This window comes from Phaseolus vulgaris, chromosome 7 (genome assembly GCF_000499845.2).
Source record: "Phaseolus vulgaris cultivar G19833 chromosome 7, P. vulgaris v2.0, whole genome shotgun sequence".
NCBI lineage: Eukaryota > Viridiplantae > Streptophyta > Magnoliopsida > Fabales > Fabaceae > Phaseolus > Phaseolus vulgaris.
In genome coordinates, this window is record NC_023753.2 from 24,688,493 (window position 1) to 24,712,373 (window position 23,881).

Genomic DNA, 23,881 nt, shown 5'->3' on the forward strand with positions numbered 1-23,881 from the left:
CTAACATAGTAAGTATTTACTATGTTTGTTCAGGGTAGAACCGATATAATAAATTTTAACTATGTCATTTTTTTATTTCAACTGACATAATAAGTGTTTTAACCTATTTCACTTTCTCTTCTCAAACAATAAATATTTTGAACCCTACGCTTCCGCGCGCTGAAGCTTTTCCTTCCACACTACGACGTTGAAGCTTCTCCTTCCACCTTATAGTAACCCTTCCACTTGTTTGGTTCAGTCCTATGTGTTCCCCATTTTTTACAAAATTTGTTTGGTTCTGAAACTTGAGTTTCCATTTTTTTTCCTTTTTTTTGAATCCCTAAATCCTTCTTCTCCTTCGTGCAGTGTTCTTGGTGTGTTTATATTACCTCCTTCTCCTTCTCATTCTCCTTGCAGCTTCGTACGGTTTTAGGTTTGATGTGTTTTGCTTGTGTTACGAATGCGTTTGCAATTTTTTGAAACTGAGAATGTGTTTTGTTGTTGTATTGAAATTTTCGAGTTTTGAACTTAGTCTTTCAGTGTTTTCTTTTGTTACTCACACTTCAAAGTTTATGTGATTTTTTAAGGGGTGTGAAGGTTCCATGGGGTTATTTTTCCAATGTGAAAAGATTTGTATCCATGAAAGATCTAAAATTACTTGGGTTCAAATCTCATGATTGTCATGTTTTGATGCAACACGTCGAATTACCAAAGTGATGACATTGACCCGAGATGAAGTTATTCAAATACATTTTTATATACTGAATAACACTGACATAGTCATACCCTACTTAACTGCTCACAAAGATATTGTGAAGAAAAATCATCCACGAATGTTTGAGAAGTGGGTGATTAATGAGCATAACAAGATTTTTTTTGAAGTGGTTCAAAGAAAAAGTTTAAAGTGACAACACAAATTTAGATACATTGAAATGGTTAGCATGTGAGCCAAACTATGATGTCATATGTTGGCGTGGCTATGATATAAACAATTATTCATTTTATAAAAAATCTAAAGATGAAAAAAGCACTATGCAAAACAGTAGAGTAATGGTGGTGGCTAAATCAATGCATTTCTCTAGTTCAAAGGATAAAATCTTGTTATGGCTTCAATGTTACTTTGGTTTAATTGAAGACATTTGGGTGATTATACAAGTTTCAGAGTATTTGTTTTTATATGTAAGTGGGTTGAATGTAATTGCGGTGTTGGTACCGATGATTTGGGTTTTACCTTGGTTGATCTAGAAAAGTTCAATTACACTGAAGAGTCATTCATCATGGCATTTCAAGCGAAATAAGTGTTTTATGTCACTGATCCTACTAACAAAAAATGATAAGTGGTTCTGCAAGGAAGAGTCACACATGGTACTAATGAGAAGGATGATTCAACACTTGATATCAGTGAGACTCTATCTTTCTCCACAAATATGCCAACCTTGGATGTTATGATGTTCATGTCACAGTGATAACCATCATGAAGGGTTGTGGGAGAATGTTCCAACTTAACAATGTAAACAATTTACTTATGTTTATTCTTTATAATGCAAATTTTGTGTGTTTACTTATGTTCAATTTGTATAATGCAATATTTGTATTTTTTTTTCTTCTTTTTAGTCTATTTCATTTACATTTAATATTTGTTTGAACAGAGATATGATTGATTCAAATGATGCACCTCCTCCCTCACAAGGTGGGTTCCAAGTCAACTACCTACCCAAAAAAAAGGGTAGACGTGCTGCTAGGCTGAGAGATTTGATTGTTAGTTGTAGTGTTGATCAAAGATTGCCTATCGAGTTTGATATGAATACGGGAAAATTTTTTTGGGAGAGAATAGCACAAAATTCACTAGCTATGTGACCTTGCTTGGTAGAAGTAAGGTCAGTATTCTTATTGATGATTGGGACTATGTTCCATAGACAGTGAAGAATCAGCTATCGCATACTATCATGGTATGAAAATCTTAATCAAAATAATTCAATCATAAGAAAACTAAAAAAAAAAACATTTATAATTGGTATTTATTATGCATCTCACATATGATGTCCCAAATAATAGTTTGTTGAGGAAAAATGGATTTCATATGATGGGAAACGATAAAGGGGTTTTAAGAGTGACCTTACTAGTTGATATATTTATGGTCAGTTGAGTAATAAGAACCTTTGTGAGATATACCAGTTTCTCGATGGGGAGACGTGACAAACTTTCCGGGAGAGACGATTAGACCTTGCCTTTTAGGTAAATTAAATTTTACATTTTAGGTGTATTTTTCAATTGTTTTCTTATATATATTTTTATTAATTCTTTATATGTGTAATGTATATAATAGGAAAGGAGAAAAATTGCACAGGACATTCAGAAAAATAATGTCCACCCCCACAGATTGTCTCGTGGTGGATATGATAGGTTGGAGAGAATTATGATTTTGTAGGCCTCTTCCTCGGCTCCCAGTGACAAGTCAAGTTTGATATCTCCACCTCTCTGCCACGAAAAATAGAAGAGAGCTCGCAAAAACATTATCAGGAGATTACACTTCCGAAGAAACGCATATCATAAATTATTTTGATATTTTAATGAAAGTTGATTTTAGTGTTAAAATTTGCATCAGAATGTTTGTTTTGTAGGATGACTTGGTGGAGCAAAGCTCTCAGGGAACATTCGCTACACAAGGACATGAAGACATATTAGTAGTTGTCATTGGTCATCCAGAGCATCCGGAACGTGTTCGTGGTACTGGACAAGGGATAGGCATTAGGCAACTCTTTGGTACTCCAACTCGACATGTTACTTTATCACAACTTAGTGAGGCCGACAAGAAACTTCTCAAAGATGAGTTTAAGAATGAGTTATCCCCAAATTGATGGAAGAATTATTGTCGGAAATGCGAGCAGAGTTAGTATCCATGGGAGTGTCCATTCAACCTCCTACTGCTCCTTCACCTTCAGAGGTTTCCCCTATTCTTGTCAGCACAAAGGGAAGTTGTCATACTGTTGAAGAATCACAGGATGGTGGTGTTGATATCCTTGTTGACTGTGAATTGTACATTGATGATCCTCCCCAACATTTGGTGGCTTTATGTAATTTTTATTCCAATTATATATTTTTTATTTATATTTTTTTTATTTTCATATATTTATGTGGTCTTAGGTAAAATCTATAAGTTAGGATTGACCATCCACTACCAGAAGATTAAGGAAGATATGATACGAGTGGTGGTTATTGATGTTTGAGATTCTTCTAGTCAAGTTCCCGTGCCCACTAAGGATGTTCAAATAGTAGGACATGCCCCAGGGAATTTTACCATTTCGCCAACTAGATTGGCAAAGTCGATTGTAGTAGGGGTTGTTTTTATCCTTTTTAATATCTTCACACGAATTATATTTCTATACTAATTTTTTTAGGATGAGTCTAAAAATTCAAAAGTTGTCAACCTTCCAGAACCACAAATGTCTTCTCTCCAACAACTTGGTGCAATGATAGTGACAATTGGAAGCAAATTGTCCAATTAGATATGCCTCATAATGTTGTAGGCAGGACTAGTAGCGTTCCTTTTTTTATATGTCAAAAGGATATTTGTGAGATTGTTACAGGTACTGCTCAACTATCTATATCGGTTTTACAACTTTGGTTGTTATAAGTATATTTTCATTAACCTTAAAATATTTAATATATTCATATTTTACTTTAACACTATTTTTTCAATGTTTAAGGTATTTACATCACCTCTGCATCGAGAAGAAGAATGCTTATATTTATGGATTTCTTAACCCAGTTGTCATTCAGAGTGTAGGAAATGAAGCGAGTGAAGTGCAAACATACTTAATAGAGACATTTAAAAATGCAGGCAAAGAAGTGTATTTAGCACCTTACTTGCATCAGTAAGTATATAATTTTAAATTACAGTTAATTAATTTGAAACTTATTTATTATTAATATTATTATAACTTGTAAGAGTCATTGGCAGTTGTTGGTCATTATTCCGAGTCATTTTCTCGTGGTTATCTTGTGTTCGGCATAAGAAAACTAACACTTTGGCCATCAAACATTTACTAGACGCGTAAGTTTTCTATTGTATTATATTTCCTACCTTAATGATTAATATGAATTAACGAATGTCTACCTTTTTATAGGGCTTTGGAGACTCATTCGAGACTGCAAGGTCTTCCACATGTAGTTAGGAAGAAGATACAATTAATTGCACCTAATGTAACTTATTTGTCCCACCACTATTTAATTATGATATAAAATATTTTATAGTTGTGTTTTAATTTGCAATGTTCACATCAATCGGGAAGCTATGAGTGTGGATATTATGTAATGAAGCACATGCACGCAATCATATATGCAAACATTACTGACTCATGGAGAGAGATAATAAAAAATTTACTCAAATACCTTAATTATTTAGTTGTGAATTTCACTTTTTATTGATTAAGTCAATTTTTTTGTAGTTATTCAATGATCCATCTCCTTTTAAGGATAAAGACATAGAAGACATTAGAATGCATTGGGCTTCATTCTTTTTAAGTGTTTCTGATAAGATATAAATTTCGTTAGTTTATTAATCAATGAATGAGTTTGTCTGTAAATTGTATAAAATTGTCTGAATAACATTGATATGTAGGTGATTGTTATCAATGAATGAAGTAAAATAGATAAATGATTAAGAGTTTCTGGAAATTTTATGCAATTGTCTGGAAACATTGATATGCAGGTGATTGTTATTAATGAATGGGGAAAATTTGATCAATGAATGGATTTTTCTGTAAATTATATGCGATTGTGTGGGTAACATTGATATGCAGGTGATTGTTATTAATGAATGGAGTAAAATTGATCAATGATTAAGTTTGTCTGAAAATTTTATGCAATTGTTTGGATAACATTGATATGCAAGTTGTTAAAATTATAGGCCTTAAACAAGAGGGTGGCAGATTGTTTATGAAAGATTTTCGCAAATATTGAATGTAGATTGGGAGACAATGAAAAATCAATCAATTAGAAATCAGTTCAGCCAATTAGAAAATTGTTTTTAATTTGATTGCAGAAAATCAACCGGTTGTTTTTTAGAAACAATTGGTTGTTTATACCAGCAGTGTTGAAAATCAAAGAAAAAGTAGTTTTAAAGAGAGTAAAGATAGAAAGATTAACACGGAATGTTTATACTGGTTCACTCGTTACCAAGAGCTACATCCAGTCCTCAACAACCACTGAGAATTCACTAAGTAATCAAACCTTGATTACAAACAACACACCAAAGTGGTGATCTTGAACCCTTTAAGAATACACATCACCTTTGGCAACACCACACAATTTTCAGAACAACCTCTGAACCTGCACAACACTAATTCACACAGAATTACAGTGATCAAGAAAAAAAGGAATAGAGTACACCTGAGTGCAACCAAAGATTAAAGCACATTGAATACAAGACAATCCTATTCCACACTTGAGAATGATCAAAAGCTCTTTGAAATCTTAAAAACTGATTTGAATGATTTCTCTTAGTTGATTAATAACCGGGAGCGTAAACAACTTATTTAAACTCCAATCAGATGGTCAAAAACATTTATTTCAAGAACCAAAATCAATCGATTGAATTGATTTAACAACAAAGTCAAACAAAGTCAAGCTTTTTCAAATCCTTTTCAAAATATACTAAGTGTAAAACAACTGGTTGAATCGACATTTCAATAGGTTGAATTTTCACTTTCTTTATAAAAACATATATGTTTCAAAAGGATTAAGATTCATTAAACCTTGGATCATCACAAGAAGTGAATTAACAAATCCAACTACTCTAGACACACACACAACCAACAACAAGGATCCTCATGCATTCCACTTGGATTTGGAGAAATCAAATAACCTTGTTCAACACAAGTGATTGTTATTAATGAATGGGGAAAATGTGATCAATGAATGGGTTTTTTCTGTAAATTGTATGTAATTGTATAAATAACATTGATATGTAGGTGATTGTTATTAATGAATGGAAGAAAATTGATCAATGGATGAGTTTGTCTGCAAATTATATGCAATTCTTTGGATAATATTGATATGCAAGTGATTATTATTAATGAATGAGGGGAAATCGATCAATGAATGAGTTTGTTTGAAATTTATATGCAGATGATTGTTATTAGTGAATGCTGGAAAATATATAAACAATCGTTTTTTTTCTAAAAAAGGCAAACTTACTATGATGATATAAAACAATCGTTTTTTTTCTAAAAAAGGCAAACTTACTATGATGATTATTGCAATAGATGACATAAAAAGTCTTATTTGTTATGCGGGTATATGAATATTTGTTATAGAAAACCACTTACTATGACTGTTCTGATGAGAATCATCATAGTAAGTCATATTTTCTATGACGGTAAAATATCAGTCATAAAAAGTTTTGTCTGAACATATTATGACAAGTATTTTGTACATTTTAAGATGGTTTATAGACAACAATCAAGTAAATCAACTTACTATGTCTATTTTTTAACCAACATAGAAAGTGTAGAGTTTTTATAACTCCTAATTATATGTCGCCATCAGAACCGTCATAAAAAGTAATGTAAAATTGTCATTTTTATTTTTTTTTGCACTAATGACATTTTTAAATATATATATATAGATATTATAATATTTTCTAGACACTAATGTTTTTCCAACAGTATCATAGCTTCAAAATAATCATAGCATAGACGTATTCCTAAATTCTTAATCTATAGTGATATTTTACATGTGTTATGGGAGAGGTATTCTATGATACTTTATTAATATCTATTGGTTCCAAGACACTTCTTTATTTATTTTTAATTAAAATAAAACTAGAATTTAGAACAAGTGATGAGTAAACTCAGTATCATCCCGGGGCAATTTGTTGGTTTCTTAGTTTAAAACTCTATTTGCACCTACTTACAAAAGTTCCCAATTAATTTACTCCATTGTTACTACTTATGGAAGAACAGCAACAGCAATAATCAAGACAGAAGAAGTTGTGTGGGGGAATCAATGAGGACTGTAAACTGTTGAGCACAGGCTTACAGTGAGTCATACAAAGTTTTACTGTCTTTTGAAATAAGCATCATGAAAAATCAATAGAATTTATTGCAAAGGGCAACCTGTGATTCAATATCAGTCATAAAATATGTACATTATCAGTATCCTCTGGTTATTTTCATTTTAAAAAACAAAGTAATGTATAGATGTTGTAATAAACTATAATATATTTGAAGTAAAGGTAAGGTAAGTTTGTTCTGGTCCATAATAGAAATCCGTTGATTGAGTCATTCTTGTAACCATTTAATGGTTGGGAGACATGCATTAAAAGTTGGTTGTGTGAGGAAGTTTCTTGTTGCAGTTGGATTATAGAGCAGAAGATGTACCAGCAGTAGCCTAGCAAGCACACTGCCCAGAAAGATACAGTGAGAAGAAGGGAAGAGAAGAGGTTTTCTTGTGGTTGTGACAGTGCCAGAGTGCCAGTGGTACCTACTGTACCCACCATGCCTATGCCCTCTGGCCTCAGATTGGTCCACACTTTGCACTGTACCACCCCATTCTCAGTTACATTCACCCACACTTAATATTCATCTTTCAACTTCTCTAATACCTATTCACATGTCTAATTTAATTTAATATATTTTTCAACCACCACCTTTGACTCTCTTAAATAGAATCCTCTTATAAGAGATTAATCCTTAAGTTTTCATCATTTTGATATTCTTCACTTCTTTTCATGGAAATCAAACTAAGGTTTTTCTCTACAAACTTTATGCATATTTCGGGTAGTTTAAGTTAGGATTAGGTCTCTTTCATAAACCTAATTTTATTGTCAAGGAATGTTTATTCAAACATTATGATAGTGTATTTTTGTTGTAGGTTATAAAATTTACATACAACTTAAAGGAGAAACATGTCTCTCAACCCACTCAAATTAAAGTTTGTGTGTGGTCAAATGTTTGATTAAATTTATTAGATGATGACTAATGAGAAGAGATTTGTTTTGGATAGAAAAGGACAAATGATATAAGAAAAAACTATAATCACTGTTTTAAATTTAAATAAAAGTACTTACATATACATATAACTGAATTTTTTAACTAATAAAACTTTACACTATCTTTTTTCCTATCTTTTAAATACGGTCTAAGTTTTTTATATCAACCAAGAAATCTATAAAAAATTTAGTTTCATATAAAATAAGTACATAGACTTTTATTTATTTTATCCATGCTTTACAATACATACATTAATTATTTTTCATTTTCAAAACAATAAATAAATAAATAAGAACACATATTTTATGTTGTCTAATCTGTCACATGAATTCATTGCGTTAAATATTAAATAGAATCAATTACAATTACAAATGAAAAAAAAAATCAATCAGATTTAAGTTTCAGGAACTAAAATCCTCTAGTGCTTAAGAAAAAAAAATATAAAGTTCAGAAGATTTAGAAGAAAAATATAAAAAGGATAGAATAAAATAATATTTTTCATAAAGTACAATTAACTTACACTAAATTAATGGATAGAAATTTTCCTAGGAAAACATGTTTAGAGAAATTTTGTTCAGAAAGACAGTTAGGAGAGAAAAAATAAAATGATTTTGTCTTCAAATTAAAATGAATTTAGACATAAAATAAAAAGAAATTAGAAAAAACTATATTAAGAAACTTTACAAAATTAATTTATACACAGTATCTTTTTGATAAAATTCTTTCATACTTACCCAGTGGATAAAATCATCTAAACATTTTTATTTGCAAAAAAAAAGTATTTATTAAGGAGGAACAAATATGCAGACTAAGATACAAATTTCAAAAGTTGTTAAAATACTATGAAGCTTTCTACTGCTACAAGTCAAATTTTGCTCTATAGAAACACCATACTACTGTTGTTCTACTATAGAAGCAAACCAGCACTAGACTATTTAAATCTATTTTATTTATAACAACCCCACACTATAATAGATACTATAATAGATTTTGAGGAAGTAGGTAACACCCAATTCCAATCTCAAGATAGCAGAAAGAACCCTGCAACAAAGGTAAATGTAGGACTAGAATGTCAATCCTAAGCTGCTACTCTTCTGTTACAAACATTTAGTACATGTCATTTCTGCTGGAACTGCTATACAACTCAGTCCCTCATCACTTTCAGCATTTGCACTCCACCTCCCATCTGCAACATATTAAAGGAAACAAGGAAACTGCACTAATGAGAAAAGGAACCATAACATAAAATTTGATTTAAGATAGATTCCTAAATAAGAAACTCAATAACACATGACATGACCATATATATAAACTTGCCTTACACTCTTCTATTTTTAATTTATGATTGTTATAATTTTTTTTTTTCATTTTACTGTTTTGAAGCTTTAAGTGTTGGATGAGAAATTTGTCATATTCATATAAATAGAGTCTAAAAAAATAGTTGAAAAGTTAACAGTGGTTAAAATTGCAAGTGGGAGTGGGAGTCGCAGTCAGAGTGATGAATTAAAAATTTGAAAGGGATGAATATAAATGAATGAATGTCAATGGGACACAACATTCCAACGTGTGGAAGATTGTTTTGTCACACTTTGACATCAACCTCAATTCTGAAAACATATCCCATCCAACAATGCAATTACAAATAGAAGAACACAACACACACAAAAGAAAATTATAATTAAGAAAACAAACAAAGAAATGAAGCATGAAACGTAGCATCTCTCCGTCCACGCACTGCCTCCCTTTGTTGTCTTGTAGTTGTCAAACTAACACGCAAACGTGTCGTCCTCACACTTGTCACTTCTTTCATCCTCTTCATTAACTAACCATACCTATTAATCTACATATAACTTTTTCTTCTTTTCAATTTTTTAATTTCACTAATCTTAGAAAATTACTAAATTAAATGTTTATGTAATCATTAAAAACTTAAATACAATATGTAGCTTAGCTGGGTATGAGACTTTAGGTTGGTGTATCATTTTTTATATTTGTTAAGAAAATAACTATATAGAAGTGAAAATAAATAAATCAATCAGAAAATACCAGAATTGTTCTATCAGTTATGACACTTTTGATCAAATATTGAATTGAAGTCATTAGCAAAAGTAATTAACATGGTGCATGTGGGGTTGCCCCTTGTGGACATAAAACAAAGAAGAAATAGAGTAATGGTTATGTTAATTTGAGAGATGAAAGAAAGTGTTAATATTGAAAAAGATAATAATAGAGGATATTGAGAAGTGAGGGATATGAATATTAGGTTTGGGAGAGGTGATTGAGACAGATGGAGAGTGGAAGTGCAGAGACAAATTCATTGGAAAGAAAGGAGGGGACAGATATTCACTTCAAAGTCCCCTTCTCAAGCGTTCATGCCTGGGATCAATGAAAATAATGAACCTTAATCAATCAAAACAATCCACATCACATCCACCTGTCATACCCTCCATTTATTAAACACTTTCCTCTTTTTCTTTTTCTTTTTCTTTTTTTATAAAAATTTATATATATGATATTTTCTTCTGTTTGCCTCTATCATTTCCTCTCTCTATCCATCCACCATATATAAAATCCTGCACTGTTTAAACATTATTTTCTTTTTGGAAAATTTCTAAGCCTCCATTTGAAACTGAAAGGAAAAAGATAGATAATAAAAAAATAGATGAGAGATAAAATAAAAATAAATATTATTTAATTAAATAGCAAAATGATAAAAAAATGTTTTTATTTATAATATATTTTATTTGATTTATAATTAGTTATTAATAATAATATTATGTTATTCATTTATTATAAAAAAGATATAATAGAAGACTCTTTCGTCAGTTATTATGTCAGGTTGTTTTGGCTTGAAAACATGTATAATGAAAAATAATATGAAAAATACATTTGATTATGTTATAAGGTATAGTTGACTTATGTTGTCTTGTAATTAGGTCTTGTGTTAATTCTCTGTGAACTTTTTTTCTTTCTTTTCATGTATTGTTTTCCTTTTTTATTTTTTTTATTTTTTTAGTTGAATGAAACAAATGTACAGAGTCTTGTTAATTGGTTTATTAAAAAATTATAATATTCATGTTAATGTTTGAAATTATGTAAGTTTTCTAGCGAAAAGTTTCATTTTGTGTAACTTGGTCAAAATATTCTTAAGGAGTTGTTTTTCTTTAGGTGTTTTTATTATTTATAGACACAAATAATTACAATTTGACTTTTTATTGATTAATTAATCGTGTGTGTTATTGTTGCGGCTTACTTCCCAACTACTCTAATTAGGTGGTTTAATTTATCAAGAATCTATTTCCAGCAATTATATACTTGTGATGGGCTTAATGACTCTGTAAATCATGCATAATGGCACATAATTTATGATTACACATAATACAACATGAAATAAATGTTCATATACACCTTAAACTATTCTTTTCTTACTTAAAAGCACTAAATTATTAACCTTTATTCATGGTATATAGTCCTTCATCCAAAAACTAAAATAAATACATTACCAATTTAATTATCTTAAAGGAGTTTTTTTTAAGTACATCTTAAATTATTTCTTATATTATTAATAATATAACAATTTTTTGATTTTTTACGTCTCGGGAACGCTCCAAGGATGTTGAACAAATAATTTATGTGTCATCAAGGTTAAAACATATGCTTATGTATAAAGATTGATCTAATAGCTTGAATATTTCAAATTAATTATAAAATGTCATGGTGAGACTAGCCTAATGTTAGATCTTCAACACAAATTTGTTATAAAACTTTCCGTTTCATGCAAAAAGACGTGAAAAATTAAATGTAACCCCTAAACAACTATGAAAACACTTGTTCTACTATAATAAAAAGGTATAACTACATATTAGCATCATGATTCATATCCTTACTTATGAGAGGCTATGCACTTGAAGGTTGTGTTGGAATAATTGGATTACATCAATAAGGATGAAGAATAGCTTGTTGAAGAAAGAGAAGAGGAGTGAAAGAGAAGTAAATACAAAAAAAAAAACATGACAAAGAAGAAGAAGTAAAAGAGAAATTTCAAGGTAGGCTAACAAGAGAAAAAAAAATTATAGTATTTGTTATCATCAAATCGCATAGAGCACTTATATATATAAGACCGTCTAGTGAGATCTTAAATTGTCTATAAGTGACTAGATCGTCTAGTGTCTCAACAATTAACAACATAAACAAAACGGGACACATTGAGTCTTTTTAACAAAAATGAGGACTACACTGAGAATAAAAAAATTGAGGGACCACATTGACTAATTGTGACAAAATTTTGGGACCAAAAAATCTATTAAAGCATTTTTTTTACAAACACAACCAAAATAGTGAAAGTAAACAACTCAAGAAATCAAATATTGAACCCTATAAGACTTGATTACTCACCTCGTAACACTCTAGTACTATACTATGTATGAAAACCCTATCCAAAAACAATCTAAAGATTATAAATGAATCGATAAATGAGAACAATATCACCTATAATAAGATCAACACAATAGTAAAGAAAGATAACCAAGTTAATATTTATGTTTTCTTCAAATCAAGCTATTGATCATAGAATTGAACAAAGAAAGCTTTAAGAACATTTTCAACTTAGTTTGGACTCTCTCTCAATAAGTTAAATGATTTCAAATATAATGGTTTTGACAAAAGAGAGTTATATAGAATTCAATTTGTCAATTTTAATAGATTAAAATTACGTTTTAATATGTTAATTTCATTTACTAGTGGAGTTAATCAATTAACTTGTTGATTCAACATATTAAAACAGAAGTGTCCAAAATATTGATTGAGCTTAAGTGGTTTTAATTTACTAAAAACTTATTTTACAGATTAAAACAAATTATAGATGTGAAAATCAGGAAAAACACAAGAAGGGGAGTTGAATTGTTTTTAAATTAATTTAAAAAAAATCAAAAATATTGTCTGATAGTGGTTATTTAGACAATAGTTTTGTATATCAAAATATCAAATAGGGGCTTTTGTGTCTCATAGAGTACAACAAACACAACTTTATAGCTTAACTGATTTTCTTTGTTAAAGCGTTTTAAACATGTATTCTCGCAATAACTCTCTTTCCAAGTTAATATAGATGATAATAAAGTAAATTATAAATAGATGAGGGAAGAGAAGAAATACACAAGGTATTTTTGTATTGATTTGTCTGACTGTGCAGACTACATCCAGTTCTCAATCAACAAATTGAGTTCTACTAAGTAGTTTAATGTTGTAAAGTCTGATACGAGTATTCTTTTGGCTCATAACCCTCATGACTAACCCGTTGAGTATTGTTTCGGCTCCTAACCACTCTTGGTTGATCCCGTTCAAGTATTGTTTCCACAAACCATTTATGAATCAACTAAGTATTCTTGTACAGGTCATTCTTGACTTAACCAAATATTCTTTCACAAGCCACTCTTGATTCAAATGAGTATTCTTTGAATAGCATCTACTCTTGGATAATAATTGAGTATTCGTTGCGAAACATCTACTCATGGTTAGGATACAAGAAATATGTAAGTAGTGATCAACAAATCACACAAGTTCTCACTAGAGAGGATTATCGTACGTTGACGTATATGATATTTGTAACTCTTTTCTAAGCTTTTTAATGGACGCAAAAATTTCAACAAAGTTTCAACACCATACAACATGGCCTCTATGGTTTTTCTTATTCTTGGATTGATTTATATAGGCTTTGAAGAAAGTAGCTATTGTAAATAGTAAAGAACAATTGAATAATAACATTTCAACAAAAGTGTTCAAGTGTAGAATAACAAGAAAGAAAATGCAACAAAAGCAAGGAAGACATACAATTAAAAAGGCAATAAATGCAATCATAAAATAACAAATGCAACTAGAATGCAAAATAAGTTTTTTGGAAATATCTCGATTTGACAAAATTTGTCATTAATTTACTATATCGTTTGTACTAAACATATATAATATGTTGAAAATCTTTTATGAAAAATATATTTCATCATGTCAGTTTGTTGCTACAAAGTTGTGCAACTCAAAATTGCTTCAGTTGTGATCTATCAAACACAAGAATCACAATTTGATCATGTGTTAGAGTCAATAAAAAAATATCATATACAAATTATTCAGTGGGGTTATCTAGTTGCGTATGACATGCTACGTTAGACAAAAGGGTTACAAATTTAGTATTTAATAAAACGAAACAATGTCTAAATATTGTCATTCACGCGAAAAGTTTTTTAAATTTAATTAAATCACAATTCAACCATTCCTTCTTGTAATTTCTCTATTTTTCACACAATTCATCAATGATAGATCTAAGCATACGCACATGAGTCTCTTCGTCGCATTTTATTATTTCCAATCATTTATTCGCTATATTTATAAAACAACAATTTTTTTAACAAGAAGATTTTTCTCAAGAAATATTTGAGTCCGCTCTTATGTCAATATCTTATGATTTAATCTTATAGACCATGTTGAGGAGGAGAGACTTAGGAATCCATTTTGGTTAGTAACTACAAATAGAATGTATACAAGGAGATTAACTGGTTAAAATAGTAATTATCAACTAGTGGGGATCGACTATGAAATAGTGAGAAGCATATTTATCAAATATAGTCATCAACTTATAAACATCACTAGCAACTATTACACAAAATGTCTTTCTACAAAGAGAACAAAATAGTTATCAACAACAATATGTAGATAATCAACAACTAGAAAAAAGATCAATAACAACTTATTCGTTTGACAATAACATAATTCGTTTGATAGATATGTTAGTTTATCTTAAAGAAATTTGTTATATACTACTCATGGTTAGATTTTTTCATTTACATAATCATGTAGATGATATATTATGATTAGTGACATCGGGGAATTTAGGAAATACTTTATATTAATTTATGAAGTAATATTTTAGTATTGTGCTTATGACTATTTTATTTTATTAGTTTATGAAATTTTTTTAAACTTATGTTTGTTGAGTTTATATTCTAGATCTAGTTTGTTTGCTTGAATGAAAGTAGGGAATAAAAATATAATTTTACACAAGGATTTTGAAAATAAAAATAGTATAATTCTTTCAAAAATCTCAATGAATATGATTCGAAATTGGTAATAAATATTATATATATATATATAACTAGTAGCCAATTAAGTGTGATTAATTAATAAAGAAACTTATTTTCAATTCAATTTACTAAAATAAATTATTAAATAGAAATTAATATTATAAAATAAAAATAATTAGTCACTATTTAACTAAATTAAATATTATTTTAAAAACTAAAAAAATTATTGGTATTTAAATTAGTTTTTATTATTAATAATTTTTTTCTAATTTGGTATCTAATTAACTATTAACTAAAGTGAGTAGTTAAAACCTTGATAGTTAAATTATTTATTAATAATAAAAATTAATTTAAAATATTATCTAATTTAGTTAATAGTGACTAATTATTTTTTATCTTTAAAATTAATTTTTATTTAATAATTTTTTTATAATAATTCATGAGAGTATATTTTTTTATTATTGGATTTCAGGAATAACTTCCACGAAGTTGACTTATTTAAAATATGGAAATCACAATTATAACCAGAAATTACATATGTTTTTAGTCTTTTAAATATATTTTAGTTCTCTCATTTTTTTTCATTGACTTAATATTTTAAAATTTTAATTTTATTATTAACAATCATCTCATTATTGAGTATAACATGCAGCATAGTATACCAAAAAAATAGATCTATTTTTAAAACCAGACAAAAATTTATGAAAATCAATCAGTCTAGTAAACGGGAGTTAAAGAAATGTTTTAAAATCTAATCTAAAATATTTCAAGATGAACAAAGAAAAAAATTCACTCACTCACTCACTGTTAATAAATATGAGTATTAAATTTGATTTGGTTGTTTATTTTAATTTATAAGAAATGTGTACGTAAGAATATGAATATGGAAAGAAGAAAGAAGATGTTTTTTATTATTATTAAATTAATGGTATATAATTGGGTATAATATCATATAATATTGCATACAATAATTGCTTATAATTTGATAATTATTATTTCCTTAATATTTTCCTTAAGTCTAACGGGTACCCGTCGTCAAAAAGTGTTCCTTAGTGTCTCATAAAACCGACTCATAAGGTTGAGGTTTGCACTCATTTATAGTTGATGTGGGACCTCCAATACAGCCTCACGCCGAGAGTGACAACCCATGCGTGGGATAACATATGTGGTCCGATAACAGTCCGATAGCGGGTGGCTTGATAAACCCAACAAATACTCACTAAGATAGGATAGAAATTGGCTTTGATACCATATAAGTAAAAAGATGGGAAGAAGAAAGCAGATGTTTTTTTATCTGGGGTAGGAGTTTCTCTCCCCAAATTACAATCTAATTAGTCATTATTAAATTAATGACATATAATTAGGTACAATATCGTACAATATTGCATACAATAATTGCATATAATTTAATAATTATTATTTTCAAAATATAATTTCAATTTTAATTCTGAGTATTATATATGTCTATTTAATGTTATTTTATATTATTATTATTATTATTTTAACAAATTTAAGTTGGAAGGAAAAATAATGGTCTGAATATTTTTCAAATAAAACATATGGTACCCATATGACAATTATGTTGAAAGATTAAAACAAAAGTAATTATAAATCTACGTTGAATAGAGGACATTTTAGCCTACATCATAATTATGAGCTAAGGCAGTTGTGGAAGCAGAAAAAAAAAAGAAAAAAAAAAGAGGAAATTTTTTTTGCATGGGTGAGAAGAAGACACATCCCGAAAGGAGATGAAAAAATAAAAGAAAAAGAAATGAGAAAAGTAAGAGCTTGTTGGAAAGTTGATGGAAGAAAAAAAAGTAAAGAAAGGTGTTAACATCGAGCATGAGACAAGTCATGAAGGGTGTATTTAGTGTTGGTGGGCTGGGTGCCTGTAATTGGTGTCGCCAGTTTCCATCGGAAGAGGAACGACAACTTCCTACATTTGACGTCTGCTCCATGTGTTTTCAATCTTCCTCTTCAATCATACCACACATCTATCTATCCATCTCTCTATCTCTATGCTGCACATTCTTCCCATCAGATCACCTAACTAATCTCTTCTCTCTTTCTATCTTCCCCACCACCACTTCTCATTTACCAAGCTTCTTCTCTTCTTCTTTTTTCTTACCATGTCTCTTTCTTCCCTATTACCTACACTTCTTTCATTCATATAAAATATTAGATGTTAATCTTACCGATTTACAAGATTAAATTATACTTAAAATTTATTTCTTAATATAATATAATATAATACAAAAATTATTTCAAATTTATGAATATAATACAAAAATTATTTCAAATTTATCTTAACAAAAATTGGTTGATTTTATCATATTACTTGTTATTAAATTACTATCGAATCATCTATTTAGTTATAAATTTTACCATAATCATCAAATCTTAAATAATTAAATTTGAGTTCCAATAACTTATTTAAAAAACTATTTTTTTGAAGTGATTAGTAAAAATTTGTAATGCATATTTACGATGAGAAAAGAAAATGATGGTAGCTTGCATTATTCCTTGAAGGGGATATGGGTTTTGGCATAACATAAGAAGAGGCTCTTCTCTTTATTGGTGCAATCTGGCCTCAAAAAGAGGGAAAAATTAGTGCCGCCACATTTGGCAGTTCTGCTAGTTTTTAACCCAAACAGGTACAATTGGACCATCCTATTCTACAATTAATACTATATATCCCACCTATAGTGTGCTGTAAATTATTATTCGCATATGCTTTGCTTCTTTTCCTGTTTATTTTTCAAATCAATCTTCCAAAAATAAAACAGATCCAAGAAAACAAATCAATCATGCTCTGCCTTTACCCTTTAACCAGCTTGGGTAACTAGGTTACTCCAACTTCACTTAAATTGCAACTATACAACTTTGCACAATACTACTCTTAAACTCATCATCATGTTTTGGGGCAAAACTATCCTCAACAACCCCATTTTTTCTTTACTATTATTTTTACTAACAAATCAATTTCAATTTCTTAATATCATCCCCATGTTATGCACACGTGTAGAGATTAGAATTAATAATGTAGTTACCAAATCACAAAGCAACTAATAAGTCTTACAAAAATTAGTACTAAAACATTTAAATTTTACGGCTAATTAATATAGTCTTTTAAATGTTTTCATCGTAGGGTCAAAAATTGTCCACCAGTGTGGTAGATGTTGGGGGGTATTTGTTGATTATGGCAAGTAATTAATTAGACAGTGTAGAATACTAAACATTTTCACCTTAAGATTGAATAGTTAAACTAATTTACCCTAGTATATAAAATTGTTAACTAATATTTAATATTGTATCCGTGTAAATGAGGTGATAAGTTATTAATTAGCAATTTTTTGGTGGGTTAAATCGTGAGTCCAATTTTTAAAACACAAAATTTGTCTAACACCATATCCACCAAGAAGACAATAAAAAGTGGGGTCATACTCGAGTCTTGACTACGTTGGCTTCAAAGACCATGGAACCTTGGACCCACCATTAAACTTCACAAAAATATAATGTTTGGTACGATACTACCTGAATTTTAAATACATTTAATCATACGTGAATCAATATCATTTACATTAGATCTTCATACCATGTTATCTTCTTTTTTTCAAATATCACATCTTAATTAGAGTATTTAGTAAATGACCAATTCATTTAACACAGTTCAATTAGGTGGGTAATTTGAATAGTATTGGCAAAAAAAAAACATGTGTTCAAACTTTCGATTATGGTAATGTGCATACTATAAACCATGTTTGTGTTTGATAAAAACTCCTTTTTGTTTTTCCTCTTGAAATTGTTTGAGTGAGTGGGGTAGCCACCAAATTGAATTGTATTTGTGTGTGTGTGTTCACATGCTGAAAGCTAAGGTTAAAACTAAGCAGTGGGGTTGAAGCTATTACCTATGCCACAATCCCACACCCATACACATAGCTAACCACTTCCTTCCACCAAAAATAAAACCATTTCTGTCATCACTTTCATTTTTTTATAACCCATTTTCTTTTGTTGTCTAAAGGGTTTTCCAAATCCACGAGATTGTCTTAATCTTTATGATATTAAATGTTAAAGATTAAATATTATATTATTTTGAAAAAGTAGAATAATAATAATAATAATATGAGTTTCTTCACTAGATTTAAAAAATATCTATAAGCTGAAAATGTATGTATATATATATATATATATATATATATATATATATTTGAAAACAGGCGATACAACTCAGCTTCCTTTAAGATGTGTTTGTTGTTTTGCTGGCTTCTGAAGATAAGGGTTTACTTTTGAGATCCGAAGAAAATGGCGAAAAGAAATTTGATTGAGAAGGAGGAGGAGGTTAAAAGAAAAATGATATTGTGATGGTGAATTGTAAATATCTTTAGATTATGAATTAATAAGAAAACATTTTGAAGATAAAGTTTAAAAATGGGAGGGTGAATATTATTGTGTTGTGAGAAGGAAAATAGGAAACAGTTGCAGAGACAGAGAGAGTGGGATTATTATTACTAAGTAGTCCACCAGCAAGGAAGCACCACCCTTTGATATTTGTAGGTAAAGAAAGGGTTTTTGTTTGTTTGTTTATTGATTTATTGAATTATTAATTAGTTAATTAATTAATATTTATTTTTGTGTTAGTTTGTTTGGTGTGTTGTGTCATGGTGCGTGTGTGCTTTTGGAGTCTTGCATTGCATTGCATCATCCATAGCCCAAAAAACAAAAGCCTTCTCTGCTCTGCAAAGAGTGTGGGTCTGTTCCTCCCCTTTTATCTGTGCATCCATGTCGGCCACACACTTCGTGGCTTTCCAATATTTGAACCCCAAAGATTCGCTTTTCTGAATTCCGTTTTTTTTTCTTCTCTTCCTTTTCCCGGGTCTTTGTTACCTCAGAATTTTCTGCTTCAATTTTGGAGATCTTCCTGCAGAGATTCTTGTGCGGGCAGTTACAGATTTTTCTCTTTTCTTTTGTTTCTTCTATCCTCTTGCCCTTTTTATTATCTTCCTTTTACCACTCTCAGAGACAAGACAGCGACTCAGACTGTTCTGTTGTGTTGTGTTGTGTTACGTTCTCTGTTCTGTTCTGTTCTGTTGTGTTGTGTCCTAGATCTTGAACTGTGTTCTGTAACATGTTCATGTTCATGTTTCTGCAATGATCCACTTTCAAACTTATCAACCTATGTCCAACTCTCCCTTCCAACTTCACTGAAACTACCTTCTCTTCACAAATTTGGTGCCCTTCAACTTCTTCCTTCAGATTTCTAATTTTGTAAAACACACCACTCTTGCTTCCATGAAAGCCACTCTTTGACCCCTTCAATTGTCCATGACATTAGGTTTTTTTAACTTATTGTGTCAAAGTTGTGGAGACAAAGCTATTTATTGACAACAATTTAGAGAGATTTGAATTGGTCAGTCAGCAAAATTGGGACTCGGAATCAGAAACTGTGGGCGACTGGGATTCTCTTTCTCAGTGGAAATAAAATTTGCAACTACCACTCTGAGTTTTCTCTGAATTGTTGTGGACAGGAGTGATCATATATATGCTTTTTAAGGTAAGAAAGAGGCTCATAAAAATGCAACTGGGGTGATATTTTAATTCAGAAATTAATGCTTTTTTATCTGAATCCTCACGATTTTTTGTCATAAAAAGGTACGCTCAATTTGGGAAAATTTACAGTTGGAGTGAGCGTTGTTGAGAGAGATGATTACGTTCATGGACTCAAAGGAGAAATCGAAGGAGGCGGAGAAGTGTTTGGATCCTCAACTATGGCATGCGTGTGCAGGTGGCATGGTGCAGATGCCAGCGGTGAACACCAAGGTCTATTACTTCCCTCAGGGCCATGCTGAACATGCATGTGGAGCGGTTAACTTCAGGACCTGTCCTAAGGTTTCGCCTTTGGTTCCATGCAGAGTGGCTTCCATCAAATACATGGCTGATCCTGAGACCGATGAGGTCTATGCCAAACTCAGGCTTGCTCCTATGAGCGTCAATGATGCTGATTATGACCGTGATGTTGTTGGACCTGAAACTCAGGACAAGCCTGCTTCATTTGCAAAAACCTTGACCCAATCTGATGCCAACAATGGTGGGGGGTTTTCTGTACCAAGGTACTGCGCTGAGACAATTTTCCCAAGGCTAGATTACTCGGCTGATCCTCCTGTTCAGAACATCCTTGCCAAGGATGTCCATGGAGAAACATGGAAATTTAGACACATCTACAGGGGCACGCCGAGGCGACATCTGTTGACCACTGGATGGAGTACTTTTGTGAATCACAAGAAGCTTGTTGCAGGAGACTCAATTGTGTTTTTGAGGGCGGAAAACGGGGATCTGTGTGTCGGGATTCGGCGAGCGAAGAAGGGGATTGGTGGAGGACCTGAGGGCTCCTCTGGGTGGAACCCTGCTGGAGGAAGTTGTCCTATGGCCTATGGTGGATTTTCACCTTTTCTGAGGGAGGAGGACAACAGAATCCTGAGAAATGGTAATATCAATGGGTTGAACCCAAGTGTGACTATGACGGGCAGAGGCAAAGTGCGACCAGAAGCTGTTGTTGAAGCTGCAAATCTCGCGGCCAATAAGCAACCATTTGAGGTTGTTTACTACCCTCGGGCAAGTACTCCGGAATTTTGTGTGAAGGCCCCACTAGTAGAAGCAGCACTGCAGATTAGGTGGTGTTCTGGAATAAGGTTCAAGATGGCCTTTGAAACTGAGGACTCCTCACGGATAAGTTGGTTCATGGGAACGATTTCTTCGGTTCAGGTTGCCGATCCCCTTAACTGGCCTAACTCACCTTGGAGACTTCTCCAGGTAACATCATACTTTCTATACGGTTGCCTTTGAACTAGAATACAACATTACATATTACTGCAATATCATGAATTGCTGCTGATTTATTATTAAGTCTTATAGGGTCAATCATCCATGTTAATTTATGTTGGCTGGCACCAATAGATTCAGAAAACATGTTGGTTGTACATTCACATATGATTGTGTCTTGTTTTGTAAGTAGTTGCATTTGGCTGTGTGTGAAGTCAGAGTAATTAGGTGAAGTTATATTTATAGGTGACATGGGATGAACCAGATTTACTTCAAAACGTGAGAAGGGTGAGCCCTTGGCTGGTTGAATTGGTGTCAAACATGCCTGCCATTCATCTTTCCCCATTCTCGCCACCAAGGAAGAAATTGAGATTGCATCAACACCCAGATTTCCCCCTTGATGGCCAGATTCATTTGCCAACATTTTCCGGCAACCTTCTAGGTCCCAGCAACACCAACCAGTTTGGTTGTCTACCCGAAAGTACTCCTGCTGGCATGCAGGGAGCCAGGCATGCTCACTATGGTCTATCCATATCGGATCTCCACTTCAGTAAACTACATTCAGGTCTATTTCCTGCTGGTTTCCCGCCTCTTGATCACGCTGCTACGCCAATGAGAATCTCTAATAACCTCACATTGCAAAAGCCCACCATCAGTGAGAATGTCTCTTGCTTACTATCTATGGCAAATTCTACTCAATCTTCAAAGAAAATGGATGAAGGGAAGAAGACACCCCAGCTCGTGCTTTTCGGCCAAAAAATTCTCACCGAGCAGCAGATCTCTCTCAGCAGCTCCGTTGACACCTTCTCCCCAGTTCTTAACAGAAATTGTTCCTCCGATGGACATGCCGATAAAGTGGCTAATTTTTCTGATGGTTCTGGATCGGCTCTTCATCAGCATCAGCAGCAGCATGGCCAACACCAACACCAACACGAACGTTCCTCTTGTGAGAGGTTTCAGTGGTACAGGGATAACCCCCAAGAAACCGAGGCCGGTCTGGAGACTGGTCATTGTAAAGTTTTTATGGAGTCAGAAGATGTAGGAAGGACTATGGACCTCTCATTGCTTCGGTCCTATGATGAACTCTACAGAAGGCTGACAGACATGTTTGGCATAGAAAAATCTGAGATGTTAAGTCAGGTGCTCTATCGCGATTCAAATGGAGCTGTCAAACACATTGGTGATGAACCATTCAGGTAGGAATAATCACAATCACAGCCATATTGAATTATTGAATTGGAAATTGTAGTCGGTTCTAGAGTCTTGCATGTTTATCTCTTTCATGTTGTTGCAGTGACTTCATAAAATCAGCCAGGAGGTTGACTATTCTCATGGATTCTGGCAGCAACAATGTAGGAGTGTAGTGGGGCAAAATAAACCATTCTTTCAATTGTACAGACGCTTCATCAAGTCCTCTATTCCCATTTTCTGACCCTTTACCCCTTTCCTGCTGCTGCAATGGAAGGAAGGACCCACTCTCATCTAATTTTTTAATATCCACCCCCACATAAATGTTTCTATTTCATCTCAAAGGAGATGCTTGGATTTTGGGTTTTGGATTTTTGGAATTTTGATTGCAATCATCATAACTCGTGTTATCCTCTTCTTTTTGTTTCACTCCTCTCTTCAATTTTTTGTGGAGGAAAAGGGTGGAAGGACAAGGAGAGAAGTTAGAGATCATATAAATATGTTTGGTTTGGTTTGCATGCAGTAAAAATTCAATATTCAAGCCGAATATTTGTCGAAACATTCTTGCTTTCACCTATTCACCTGTTCAGAGATTGTACCTTTATATTATTGCCGCGGCCTTATAAATTATTTACCATTACAACTTAATCTTTGCATTAAATACAATTCCAAGGCTTAAAAATGTATGTACCATCATCACCTAAAGAGACATAGCTCGTGTCAAACAAAATTGGTAACTGCGTTAGTAAGATTTCTGGTGTGAAAAAGTGTCCCAAAGCCTAAAACTCAAACAGGCTTATAATAGAAAACTGTGGCACGCTTTCATTCTTTGTG

The 23,881-nt window shown here is 31.6% G+C and overlaps 1 protein-coding gene across 1 annotated transcript; it reads left to right on the forward strand.

The window, feature by feature from the left end:
• The first annotated feature begins 19,488 nt into the window (after positions 1-19,488).
• LOC137828804 (auxin response factor 18-like) lies at positions 19,489-23,606 on the forward strand. Its single transcript, XM_068635514.1, has 4 exons — positions 19,489-20,594; positions 20,693-21,850; positions 22,106-23,055; positions 23,154-23,606. The coding sequence occupies exons 2-4, from the start codon at positions 20,744-20,746 to the stop codon at positions 23,221-23,223; spliced, it is 2,127 nt and encodes a 708-aa protein (XP_068491615.1). The 5' UTR covers positions 19,489-20,594; positions 20,693-20,743; the 3' UTR covers positions 23,224-23,606.
• Positions 23,607-23,881: the final 275 nt, after the last annotated feature.